Below are 13,132 nucleotides of genomic sequence, written 5' to 3'. Positions count from 1 at the left end.
CTTATGTTTCCTCTTCAGCACCCGCCATAGCGAGAACCGCCTCTGTACATATTAGAAGACTTTCAGATCGATCGCATAAAGCAGGCCATATCCTCGCAACCCCCTCCGCAGATTAATTGATGTGTTTCTCCACACAAACAGACTGCATGTCGCTATGGACGGCCTGCGGACTGGTGCCTAGTGTAACCTTCGCTGTCAACAGCTCTCCATGGACGTAAACGAGAATTCACCAGACACAGGAATATCTGTGCTCTACAACCATCACCGCTTCACATTCGAATTCTGCCTAGAATGCCGTATACTCGACATGGCCAATGCTAACACCTTGATGGGAGATTCTTGGAGCACTCTGTCGCCATTGATGGGGTATAGCCCACTTACATTGCTGCGCCACTGACGACCGTTGTTCTTCTCTATTACGCTGTACTAATCACACGAGTTACACATTGTATCCAATAGAAACATCAATCGCACTTCAGGTGGTGCAGCAGGTTGCCCAATTCGGCCGCCGTTCTTCCATGAGTCTTGCGAAACGCTGTGGCCACTGAGTGCTCCTATTTATCCACTGAGACTTACAATTTGTAGGATATACTTGGTGGAATTCCTTCAAACATCATTGGTGTCTGCATGTTTGCAGGCTATGCTGTATTTATTCTTCAGGTTTCGTTGATGGGATTACATTGTTGCAGTTCAACATCTACATATGAAGGCTCGCCCGTGTCCAGCGTCGGCTGGTATGTGGACGAAACCATCAGCGCTGGAGGCGATCTCGCTGTGAAAATAGCTCCTTACTATTTAAAATGCGAAGCTTATTACATTTCTAAAGAATTATTGATTCGGCTCAATGACAACAGCGAACACCGCAAGCAAGCCAAACTTACAAGTTGATAATCCCTATGTATCGGAGATAAGTCCCGTCACCACGATGCCGCTAACCCAGTTTCGTATTCTGACTTGGATCTGTTGGTTTCTCTGGACCCACACCGGCCCGGCGGAGAAGGCCGGGGTTTCTGTTGCCAAATAAGGCAGTTTTACGTCCGACAATTAGACGGCCGAGATACAACAGCTATGTTGTGTATATCGGAGGTAAGTAAAGTCCATTGCGATGACGCGGTATGAAAGGTGGATTGGATTGAATAAGATATAAAGTATCGCGGTTGCAACCCGTTAAAGTCGACTCATCTTTCTACCCTCCAATCACGCACTACAAAGACGATTATCAATTACAAAACTCAGTTCTAAAAAGAAAAAGTGAAATCAGCATGGCCCAAAAATACGCCAAGGATCAGCCAGCAGGCTTCACCAACCGCATTGAGAAAGTGGCTATTATTGGTGTAAGTGACTTGCCAGCATCTCACGCCCCAGGTCAACTCCTGCTAATACCGCATATCAGGTTACTGGTCAAGTTGGCAGATATATTACTGCTGCGCTTGCTTCAACTGGAAAGCATACAATTACTGCCTTGATCCGTAAAGAGAGCAACACCAAAGTCCCTGAAGGCGTCATCCCAATCAAGGTGGACTATGATGATCACGAGTCCCTCGTCAATGCCCTCAAGGGTCAACAATTTCTCATCATTTCGCTGGCTGTGACCGTCCCACGTGGTACACAGGCCGAAATCATTAAAGCTGCTTCCAAGGCTGGTGTTACGTGGATCATGCCCAACTGCTACGGCACCAACGTGTTTGACGAGAAGCTTGGGGAAGAAAACTTGACTCGGCCAGGTGTTATTCCAGGAATCAAACTGATCGAGGAAGAAGGTGTTTCTTCCTGGATCGCCATGTGCTGCTCATTTTGGTATGAATTTTCTTTGGCAATGGGCCCAGGATGGTATGGTTTCGACTTCAAAAACAAGAAGGTCACCTTGATCGATGATGGCAAGACCAGAATTAACACCTCGACCTGGGACCAGTGCGGTCGTGCGATGAAGGCTCTCCTCAGCTTGAAGGAGCTTCCTGAAGATGAATATGATCAGTCTCCAACTATTTCGAACTGGCGCAATAAGCCTCTCTTCATTTCTAGTTTCCTTGCGTCGCAGCGGGACATGTTGGACAGTGTTAATCGTGTTATGGGTACGACTGACGCCGACTGGACTATTGAGTATGAGCCACACAAGGAGAGATATCAACGGGGTATGGAGATCCTGAAGTCGGGTGATCACTTGGGATTCGGTATCTGCCTTTATACTCGTACGTTTTATCCAAACGGTGGTGGTAACTTTGAGGACACTCAGGGTTTGGCAAATGACATTTTGGGCCTGCCTAGGGAGGATTTTGACGAAGCGACCAAGCGGTCTATTGGCATGATTGAAGGCGGCTTTGGACGGATTCCTGTTGAGATTAATCTTTACAAATAGGCTGTTGAAGTCTCGTCAATGCTTGGCTTCTGGATTGCATGGTGCTTGCTAGCGTGATAGACTACATGAAGAACCCAGATTCATGAATCCAGCCTCACGCGTGACTTTCTCCTCGACGATTTGTGCAGGTTGTGCATATGTGTGGCACACACAGAAGCGCTGCTCTCTCTAGCACAATGGGACTTGGTAAAAGCCATTTGAAGTTTCATGGTCGTCTCAGCACCACCGCTATGACTCGCCAAGGAAAATGTTTCGATTTCTTTTGTAGATGACCAACGGCCATAACTTAGCTGTGATATCCTGCTGGTTGGTGCATAGCTAGCAAGATTGAGCCATCGCAGAAAGAGTAATGAACCTAGTGACCAGACAGATTGAGGTCCGCAGTTTGAAATCCCTCACCTCCGGATTACAGATGATTAGACGGCAGACCGGAGTCGTCGGCGAAATTCTTAGTGGAGACTGGTGCAAAAATGGCCAAGCTCCAAATGGGCTATGGCAGAGGTGCCGTTGAGATCGAGAAGCTCAAGCAAAATCGGTGCTTGACTCTTAGACATGGGGTCGTCAAAGATAGCAAACGGAGTACGGTGTAGTTGTTGGTCTTTTCACTTCTGGGTGACTAGCCAGGTGTCTCGCCATTTGGCAGGTTCAGGATTGCTCCTTCCCATTCGCAGCCATGAGCTCGGTAGCGGTTCTCAGCCCCCGTTCTTTCCTTCCCTTTGGGTTCCTTTGGGTCCCTTTTTGGCGTCCAAAATGAGCAGATACGGACCAAAGCCTCCTGACTGACGTCCCAATGATGAGAAGCCACACCAACATATCCTCACCTCACCGTCCGTGTCCTGATCGAGCTCGCCAGCCGTCCCAACATTCGATGGTGTCAGAAAAAATAGCTCCTCCCATCCTCGCGGGTTGGCAGCCACTCCTGCGCCTTTTTCCATCTCGAATTGCTAGCAGCGCATGCTTCTCCTCTCTTCCTTTGCCTTATCTTTTGCGATCGCCACCATCTCACAAAGCTATCCACCACAGCCTGCAGCAGCTTGAAAATCGACCAAACTTGGCAATCCGGGTGAAACTGGACTGTACAGAGCGGAAACCAAACAGGATTGAAGATCCTGGAGCTCTGGTGGATACCGAACCAATTGCTTGCCTGCCTTTGCAGTACCAGCCAGCGCCGTCGGGTGCCTCGAGCACAAGCCAAGTTTGACCACAATTGATCCAGTCCACCAGCCCACTCTGACTGTGAGCTCCTCTGACGTCGCCTGGTCTTTCTAGCGCGGGGCAGCAAAGGTTGCTCCCCTCCTCTCTTTTACATCATGAGCCCAGGCACAATGACAACCACAGAGGTATATCTGCTACCGCTCAATGACGACGGCTCTCCCGACGTTGAGAGACAATACATATACATTGCTCCGCCATCCAATGACCCTGTCACTCTCAGGTTTTCCATTGAGGGTACCTCGTCCATATGTCGCAATGGCAGCTTGTGGGTCAATATACCCAAGAAGGGCAAAGAGTTTCGTCGCGATAGCTTCAGGGAATTCAAGTAAGTGCTTTATAGGGTTGTCGCATGATAAAATGGCCCAATTGATGCTTTTACTAATGATCATTTAGGCTAACACCCGACTTCAATCGCTCAATTGAGATATCCATCCAAATCCACCAGCCAGGAGCGTACGCATTTTACACCACCTACGCTGAGCTACCCAGCCTCGAACCCCATCTTTCCGAAGATTCGTCGCAAAAGGCAGTTGAACTGAAGAAGACACCAGTTTACTACATAGATGTTGCGCCTCGGCTGCGCCTAGATGGGCGCCCGCTTCCACTGCCTGCTCTGTCGGTTTTCTCCGTCATCAGCAAATTCATGGGCAAATATCCTACCGACTGGGATAGCCACTTACGCGGAATAAGCGATCGTGGATATAATATGATCCATTTTGCGCCTTTGCAGGTTCGAGGGTCATCTAATTCGCCATACAGTCTGTACGATCAACTTGGCTGGGACCCTGAGTGCTTCCCCCATGGAGAGAGAGACGTGGAGAAGCTGGTCGCAAGCTTAGAGAGAGATCATTCCTTGTTGAGCTTGACGGATATTGTACTCAATCATACGGCCCACAACACAAAATGGCTTCAAGAACACCCAGAAGCTGGTTACAACCTTTCAACTGCTCCGTGGTTAGAGTCTGCCTATGAGCTCGATTCCAAATTATTGGAGCTGAGCGCAAATCTGGCATCTCTGGGCCTACCAGTGCATCCCAAGTCACCTGAAGACCTGCTCCTGATTATGGAGGCTATTAAGAAAGAGGTCATTGCCAAGATTCGCCTATGGGAATACTATGCACTTGACGTGGAGCGAGACGCAGATGCTGCAGTTGACGCCTGGACCAAGACAAAGACGTATACATCTCAAAATACCGACGGACTTCAAGACGAGTTAGAGCAACTCAAGGACGCTGGCCTTGCTCAACAGGTTTCATTCCTTAAGAAATTCGGTCTTTTAGGTGCTGGCCAACTCGGTGAACGATTTCTCCGAAGTGTCGATCCCAACGTTGCGGCAACTCTACTTGCCTTTACCTTTGGCCGATACGAAGGGGAGTCGGCCGATTCTGCAGACAAGGCCGCGGCCCGATCCAAAATGGTGGAGATCTTGGATGCAATGAATGTGCCATTATATGAAGAATACGATGGCGACGTCAAAGAAATTCTCGAACAACTTTACAATCGTATTAAATATGTTCGGTTGGACGAACACGGTCCTAAGCTGGGTCCCATAAACGACGAAAATCCTCTAATTGAAACATATTTTACACGCCTGCCAAAGAATGCTGCGACGACAAAACATAACCCTCGGGACTTGATGTTAGTAAATAATGGCTGGGTATGGGGCGGAAATGCACTGGTAGACAATGCTGGTCCAGATGCCCGGGTATACTTACGGCGAGAGGTTATCGTTTGGGGTGACTGCGTCAAGTTGCGATACGGTTCAAAACCAGATGATAGCCCTTGGTTATGGAACCATATGACAGAGTACGCTCGTAAACTGGCAACACACTTTGCTGGTCTGCGCATAGACAACTGTCATTCGACACCTATTCATGTTGCTGAACATATTCTTGACGAAGCACGTCGCGTGAGGCCAGATCTGTACGTTGTGGCCGAGCTATTTAGTGGCTCAGAAGACACCGATTACGTCTTCGTCAAGCGACTTGGGCTCAGCTCCCTCATTCGCGAGGCCATGCAGGCATGGAGTACTGCAGAGCTCAGTCGACTGGTTCATCGGCATGGTGGTCGCCCAATTGGCAGTTTTGAAGTCGACGAAATTTCTCGCGGTGATCCCACGCTGTCTCCTGGTTCACAAAACAAGAAAGATCTCACCAGAGAAATCATACGACGCATCAAACCTACGCCAGTACATGCTTTATTCATGGACTGCACTCATGATAATGAAACACCGGCCCAGAAACGAGATGCACGAGATACACTTCCTAATGCAGCACTTGTCAGCATGTGCTCAAGCGCTACAGGTTCAGTCATGGGTTATGACGAAGTATACCCCAAACTCGTCGATCTTGTCAACGAAACTCGCTTGTACACGTCAGAATCGTCCAGATCAGCACCCATCAAAGTTGGACGAGGCAAGAATGGAATTGCTGGCGTCAAAAAGTTGCTGAACCAGATTCATACTCTTATGGGCAAAGATGGCTACGATGAGACCCACATTCATCATGAAGAGGAATACATTACGGTGCACAGGGTTCATCCTGAATCACGAAAGGGCTACTTTCTGATTGCGCACACGGCCTTCCCTGGCTATGGCAATGGTAACGGCGCGTTGAATCCCGTTCATCTGGCTGGAACCCGAGCCCAGCACTTGGGAAGCTGGAAGCTGGAAGTCGATGACAGTCCCGAGGCCACTGCCAAAGCAGTGAATGAAGGCCAATTTTTGGTTGGTCTTCCAAGTCGGGTTGTAGATATTACGGGTGTGGATTTGGACGTTCAGGGCGAGGACACAATCATCACTGTGCGGGATAAATTCCCTCCTGGCAGTATTGCACTTTTCGAGACGTGGATACCGGCTGCAGAGCATTCTGCTGGTCTCGATACGTATGTTACCTCGGGTGCTAAGGCGGCTTGGAGCCAATTGGACCTCATCGACTTGAACTTTTTGATGTACAGATGCGCTGCGGAAGAGCTTGACTCCAATAATGGACGTGACGGGACGTATGACATCCCCGGATACGGAACGCTCGTCTACGCTGGGTTGCAAGGATGGTGGAGTCTCATGAAAGACATAATTCGTGAAAATAACTTGGCTCATCCTCTGTGTCAAAACCTTCGCCAAGGCACCTGGGCTCTTGACTACATCCTTGGCCGACTGCAGAGGATGAGTGAGACCGAAGGCAAAGAGCAGCTTGCAAGACCCGCTTCATGGCTCAAGGAACGGTTCGATGCCATCCGAACGATTCCTAGCTTCCTTCTGCCTCGATATTTTGGGCTGGTTCTTCGAACAGCCTACAACGCCAGTCGTGACAGGGCATTGGAGTTGATGGGTGAGAATATTGAGAAGGGGCAATGGTTTCTTCAGAGCTTGGCGCTAGTCAGCGTGCAGCAGACGGGATACGTGAAGTCTGCATCTCTGTGGCCTAACAAAGCAGTGCCCTCCGTTGCAGCTGGATTGCCCCATTTCGCTGTGGAATGGTCAAGGTGCTGGGGTCGTGATGTTTTCATTTCCATTCGTGGACTGTATCTGGGTACTGGTCGGTTTGACGAGGCCAAGGAGCATATTCTGGCATTCGCAAGTGTACTCAAGCACGGAATGATCCCCAATCTTTTGAGTAGTGGCGACGCCCCTCGATACAACTCTAGAGACTCGATATGGTTCTTCCTGCAGACGATTCAAGACTATGTCCACCGTGCCCCTGAGGGCACATCGTTGCTGAAGACATCTGTCAAGCGGCGGTTCTTGCCCTACGACGATACGTGGTTCCCAACTGATGATCCTAGAGCATACTCAAAAGAAAGCACTATTGAAGACATCATTCAGGAGGCCCTCCAGAGACACGCTTCAGGAATGAAGTATCGAGAAGCGAATGCCGGGCCACAGATTGATTCCCAAATGAAGGACGAGGGCTTCAACCAAGATATCCATGTTGATTGGGAAACCGGGATCATTTTTGGTGGTAATCAATCCAACTGTGGGACTTGGATGGACAAAATGGGTGAGAGCGAACGAGCTGGCTCCAAAGGAGTGCCTGGAACTCCGCGAGACGGTGCGGCCATCGAAATCACTGGCCTACTATACAGCACATTAGCATGGCTAGTCGGATTGAATGAACAAGGGAAATACGCCTACTCCTCTGTGAAAACCGGAGACGGCAAGTCTGTCTCGTTCAAGGACTGGGCAGAACGCATCAAAGCCAACTTCGAGAGGTGCTACTTTGTTCCTCTCACAACAGAGGACGATGCCAAATATAACGTCAACCCTGCCGTCATCAACCGCCGTGGCATCTACAAGGATCTCTATAAATCGGGCAAAGAATACGAAGACTACCAGTTCCGGTCAAACTTCCCCATCGCCATGGCCGTCGCCCCATCTCTCTTTGATCCCGATCACGCCATGCACGCCCTTTGTCTAGCCGACTCCGTCCTCCGCGGTCCAACGGGCATGGCGACACTTGACCCAGCCGACCTCAATTATCGCCCGTACTACCGCAACAGCGAAGACAGTGACGATTTCGCAACTAGCAAGGGCAGGAACTACCACCAGGGTCCAGAATGGCTGTGGCCGACAGGATTCTTCCTCCGTGCCTTGCTCAAGTTTGACTTGATGAGACGCACAACTCCGGAGGGCAGGACAGAGGCTTTCCAACAGGTTACGAGACGATTGGCCGGGTGCAAGAAGATGATTCAGGAGAGTCCCTGGGCCGGTTTGACGGAGCTGACACAGAAGAATGGGGAGTTTTGCCCAGACTCGGTAAGTGAAACTGAGAACTCTATGTTACTACACCCGATGCTAATGAGCCACAGAGTCCCACACAAGCTTGGTCGGCAGGTTGTTTGATTGATCTCTACATGGACGGTAGAGAAGCGCAGCAAGAAGCAGCAGAAACCTAATAATTGTACCTTAAAAGCACATCAAAAGTCCTAGTTATATATCCGTTATAGAATCCTTATGAGCATACGAAATACACCATGATCCTTTTCCCCACCAACATCGTCACCGCGTGTAGGAGGGAGCCATAACGTAAAGAAATATATATAGATATAGCTAGCCGATTTACATGGCTTGGTTCCTCCACCTCTTGGGTAGCCCGATTCTTAATCCCAAGACACAGTGGCAGGGCAAAGCCTGTCGACACCTCTAGAGTACAGTGTCGATGTGTCAATATAACCCCGTCAGAAACGCCTATAACCGCCCAAAATAAGCCAAATAAACAATAGAGGATAAAGGTCCCCAAGTCCAAGCAGATTAAAAGATATAGAGTAGCAACGCCGGGTAGAGATCAGCAGACCTAGGTACTAAGAGTCGAGTAGCAAATCTCATCTCCTGGTTCCCTGGGTCGCCGTCTGAATATCAAATCCAAAGTAAAGGGGAAAGCGCAGAGATTTTGGCGGCTCCTGAAACAACAAAGATCCTTTCATCGAATGACGTAGCGATGACAAAATAGAAAATATACGGCCGTGTCGGAAGTCCTGTAAGAGGAGGCGCACACCCATAGTGCGAGAAATATGTATCCGGTATATCCAATGGGTCGGTAATGATGGGTGTAGCAAGAGCGGCTTCTCATTCGTAGTCTTCCGAACTGAAGACGGCAGATGCAAAGCAGGGCGCAGTGGCCAGAGATAAAGAATTCCAACTATGTAGGAAACATAAAAAATCGGATCGTCGTGGAAGTATCGCAGGCTGAATATTTTGGATAAATGATCGTTTGAGTCGTTCTAAGTGCGCTGAGTGACCGTCCACTTCTTCTTCTGCTTGGTCTTTCGTGGCTTTTCGGGAATAACTCCTTGCTCGGCATCCCGACCAGCATTGAACGCCATCGGTGTGGCAGACTCAGATCCGGTGACGGTAGGACCCCATGATGGGCGGCTAGCAGACCCCGAGTGCTTCTGGCCAAGTGAAGTTTGACGGTCCTTCTTCTTCAAGTATTTACGACGCCAGATACATGCGCCAATCCAAATGCCAGCGATAGCAACAACAAGAACCACGAGCATAATGACCCATTGCCAGTGGTTAGAAAGCCTAAGTCATCAAAAATTAGTTTCTTGGCCAAGACGCGCACATCGACCTTCAAAAAGGTGAACACGTACCAATCGCCGCCATTTCCACTATTGCTGCTACCACTATTGTTTCCTGATGAACCTGCGGTGTTCGTCGCGGTAGCTGAGGTCGTTCCTGTTGTCTTGGGAGTATTTCCAGGTGCCTTGCCGTTGCAGAGGCTCGTGAACCAGTTCGCGATGGAGCTTAAGCCCTGTGGGTTTCCCGGGCATGCATTTGGGCAAACATTTGCGGCTCCTCCGTTTGCGAATGGTGCAACCTTTGCATTGGAGCAAAAGCAGGATTGGTATGTGTTTGCATCCGCAGTAGCAACGGCCGGGGGGACGCAGGCGCCATTCGCATCCCAGAGAGGGCCACAGGCATTAGCACAGGCAGGAAGTTTGTTGATATCGTTGAAAGGGACAATCGTATAAGATAGTCCGCCGCCACCTTGTTGCGCTGCAGCATGAGTTTGTTAGTTAAGAGATAGACAAGACCTCGAGTAGATCAACATGAGTTGGGGGTAGTTATCGTACCCATGATATAGGTAGTATCTGCTGTCGTGAGAGAATTCTAGTCGTGAAATATCGTCGTGTGGTACAAGTCACAGCCTCTACGTAGCAATGATTATGCCGTGCAGACCCAATTAATGGCTGTTGTGGCAAGGTGAAGAGTCGAGAGGGAGGCAGTCGCTATCTTGTCTTGGTTCTCATCAAATGCTGTATCATTCGGGGGATAATGAGTTCGGTAGGTCGAGACGGGTCGAGGCGGGTGCGTCACGGTATACAAACAGCGCCGGAAAAAAATGAGACAAAAATATTTGGCGTGTGGTCAAACTCGCGGAGGTGTCGATATTTTTGGTTTCGACAAGCGGCCAAATGTGTGGTGAAACGTGTGAAGCGGAGCACTTTCTTCCTTGCATCAATGGCGCCAGTAGAGGTAAACGAGCGAAAAGTTGGACCGGCGAAAAGGATCTGGTGGCAGATATCGAGGCGGGAAGGCAGCGCCGGCAGATTGGAGTCGAATAACAACAGGAGCAATCCGACGCGCCGGCGAGGGTCAGTTGGTAGTAAATACCGCCGTTTGATTGTGTTGAGGTGAAAGGAATGGAAAGCCACGAGGAGCGTGAGTCCTGGAATAATGACGGCGGGACGGGGGAGGAGGAACTGGGGCTTGAGGATGAAATGGGAAGGAGCGATCGGTTGGACTTGCACGCAGACTGGCCATGACCAACATTGAACCGACCACCTTGGCGCCATGTACTCCGTACCTTTGTACCACAAGACATTGGGCCATTGGTGCTACCACTGCCACCAACGGCTCGGCGATGCCATGCCACGCCACGCCAGACACACACACAGAGACACACACGGGAATGGGCCTTGCAGCAAGCTTTCCTTGCTCAATGTTGCAGCATGCATTTCGATCCACTGTGCACGGGTGGATTTAGTGCCCCAATCGGGTAAACAGGTCTGAAATGTGAGTGGCCGAGCCGATTTTGGTGGCTGCGGTAGGCAGGCTAAAGGTGGGAAAATGGGGGGCTAGTGGAGGGTACATACGTATGTCTGGTCTTGTGCATGCTTGTGCTTGTATGGGAGAGATGGGCGAGATGGGCTGGGCGCTGGGGGATTCGGGAACTCGACGCCGGAGTGGTCCTTGGCCACCACGCTTTGCCCACTCAGGCAGCTCAGATGCTGAGGCAGATGCTGTCAGTGGCTGGAGAAGGCCGGCAGCCACCAGAAAACCACCGGAACTTAGAGATTGGCACTGGGACCGATCGACCGCGTGTTCGACATGGAGCAGACAGCCGAATTGAGGTCAACCAGACGGTGCCTGACATCTTCAAAGGACTGAAACCTAGGGGACAGGTAGGGACAGGTCAAAGCAAAAGGCAGATGGGACAATGTTGCAGCACTACAGTAAAGTGTCATATCGGTCATAGTATAGTCATCTGTGCGATAGGTAGTATTTTTGTGGGTTGACTTTGGAGCCAAGCCTTGAGTGTAAAAAATGCTCACATTCCTGACCTGACATGCCGTTTGCAGCTTGGCAGGCTCTTAGCCCATTGCACTAACATCAAAGTATCGTGGACAATGCGGTGCAAAGAAAAGACATCACGAGGCAGCAAAGCCCTTCCAAAGCGACAGAAGATACTGTATCCCCTTCGTAGCCCATCTTGCCCATCCCCAAACGCACTCATATGTGCACCACCTGACAGCATCATCGTCCAATGGTGACTCCTCAGTTGGCCATCAATCTGTCAATCGGTCCATCCCGTCGGCGGTGACGGTACGACATTGGGCGATGTGACGAGTCTGCTTTGTGCAAGACACAAAATACCGCAGCAAATCAGAGAATGAGCGCATTCGCCAGAATCATTTCAAGTATTGTCTTAACAGACAACCACGCCCTTCTTTCGGGGTATGATTTTGTTTTCCCTTCTCGCGGTCCCTCTCCTACTGCTGGTGGATTCAAGGACGCAGCTTTCTGCGCCACGGAATGCAAGCATCACAAAATTATTAGGCTCTGTGACACCTCCAGCCCTAACAGCAACGAATCTCAGTTTTCTCAGGAGCACGGAGTATTCACAGCTGCGTCACCTCAGCCCAGCCTCAGGTGTTCAGAAGGAACTTGTTATGTATGTGTCCTTGCGATACCATGGAGGGTTAGCTGGTGAACCTTGCGGCTATGTCGTGCCGTGAGCCCTGGCCAACCTGCAGTCCGTTTGGGTGAGTTTAATTCACGACTGAAGCCGGTGCCAAACAAAGAAGGAACGACGGGCCTCTTGTGTCAGCCTTAAAAATAGGGGATGTCAACTGGTGCCTGGGCCTCGACTTGACAGCTGAAGGAAGAGTGGGCTGGTTCAACTTTCTTTTTGCGTATTCCATCCTCGGTTTCCACATGCATGCACTGTCCACCAGATTACTGTAAATATCTCAAGTTTCAAGTTTCAAGTCTCCCAAAGTTGCTTTGTCCAGCACAGATCCTGGGCCAATCCTGAGGCTCGGTCTTCAATCATTGCACACCAAGGTCAATTCGTGCTTTCATCAGCGACAACAACAACCCTACCGCACACACCTGCACAATTTGGTCCTCTGCCTCCGAGACCCCGACCAAGATCTTTCAAACGCTCCTATCAATCCATTGTATGTGACAGACTACTCTGTATAGCCACATGCATCTCGAGCACGAAATTGCTCTGACATTGTTTCATGCACCCAGCAATGTGCTGTGGCGTGTTGTGTGTTGTGCCATCGCCAAGCTCTGCTAGCACCGCCCGCTCCAAATTTCCTCTGTGATGAATACGAGAGGCCCAGAACGAACGGCACCTTGTCACAATGAACCCATCACCACCGTCAGCGACCACGGTGTATGCAGCCTGAACGCTTCTCGGCCAATCCCATACGGTGCCTGTCAGCTATGGCTTCGGTTTCTTGACGATTATCCACCACGCAATTTCCGAGCTGTCAGAAAACCCAGTCAAATAATGCAGCCGACAGGGTCCTGTGCCTGAAAAATGCAAG

The 13,132-nt window shown here is 50.1% G+C and overlaps 5 protein-coding genes across 5 annotated transcripts; 3 read left to right on the top strand and 2 right to left on the bottom strand.

Annotated features, from left to right (window-relative positions):
- Window positions 1–1,262: 1,262 nt before the first annotated feature.
- Window positions 1,263–2,356, top strand: VFPPC_04934 (oxidoreductase CipA; the record flags this gene model as incomplete). The annotated part of the gene is made up of 2 exons (XM_018284197.1): window positions 1,263–1,334; window positions 1,394–2,356. The coding sequence occupies 2 exons, from the start codon at window positions 1,263–1,265 to the stop codon at window positions 2,354–2,356; spliced, it is 1,035 nt and encodes a 344-aa protein (XP_018145590.1).
- Window positions 2,357–3,146: 790 nt separating this feature from the next.
- Window positions 3,147–3,557, top strand: VFPPC_15871 (hypothetical protein; the record flags this gene model as incomplete). The annotated part of the gene is made up of 1 exon (XM_018293624.1): window positions 3,147–3,557. One exon carries the CDS (start codon window positions 3,147–3,149, stop codon window positions 3,555–3,557), a length of 411 nt encoding a protein of 136 aa, XP_018145589.1.
- A 109-nt stretch (window positions 3,558–3,666) lies between these two features.
- On the top strand, window positions 3,667–8,464 carry VFPPC_04933 (glycogen debranching enzyme; the record flags this gene model as incomplete). The annotated part of the gene is made up of 3 exons (XM_018284196.1): window positions 3,667–3,896; window positions 3,965–8,324; window positions 8,378–8,464. 3 exons carry the CDS (start codon window positions 3,667–3,669, stop codon window positions 8,462–8,464), a joined length of 4,677 nt encoding a protein of 1,558 aa, XP_018145588.1.
- Window positions 8,465–9,289: 825 nt separating this feature from the next.
- VFPPC_13729 (hypothetical protein) lies at window positions 9,290–10,148 on the bottom strand (the record flags this gene model as incomplete). Its single annotated transcript, XM_018291501.1, has 3 exons — window positions 9,290–9,593; window positions 9,662–10,067; window positions 10,145–10,148. The coding sequence occupies 3 exons, from the start codon at window positions 10,146–10,148 to the stop codon at window positions 9,290–9,292; spliced, it is 714 nt and encodes a 237-aa protein (XP_018145587.1).
- Window positions 10,149–12,343: 2,195 nt separating this feature from the next.
- VFPPC_17672 (hypothetical protein) lies at window positions 12,344–12,496 on the bottom strand (the record flags this gene model as incomplete). Its single annotated transcript, XM_022429361.1, has 1 exon — window positions 12,344–12,496. The coding sequence occupies one exon, from the start codon at window positions 12,494–12,496 to the stop codon at window positions 12,344–12,346; it is 153 nt and encodes a 50-aa protein (XP_022285601.1).
- Window positions 12,497–13,132: the final 636 nt, after the last annotated feature.

Source organism: Pochonia chlamydosporia, chromosome 3 (assembly GCF_001653235.2).
Source record: "Pochonia chlamydosporia 170 chromosome 3, whole genome shotgun sequence".
Taxonomy (NCBI): domain Eukaryota; kingdom Fungi; phylum Ascomycota; class Sordariomycetes; order Hypocreales; family Clavicipitaceae; genus Pochonia; species Pochonia chlamydosporia.
Note: the sequence above shows the minus strand (reverse complement) of the source record. Positions and strands in the feature narration are given on the sequence as shown.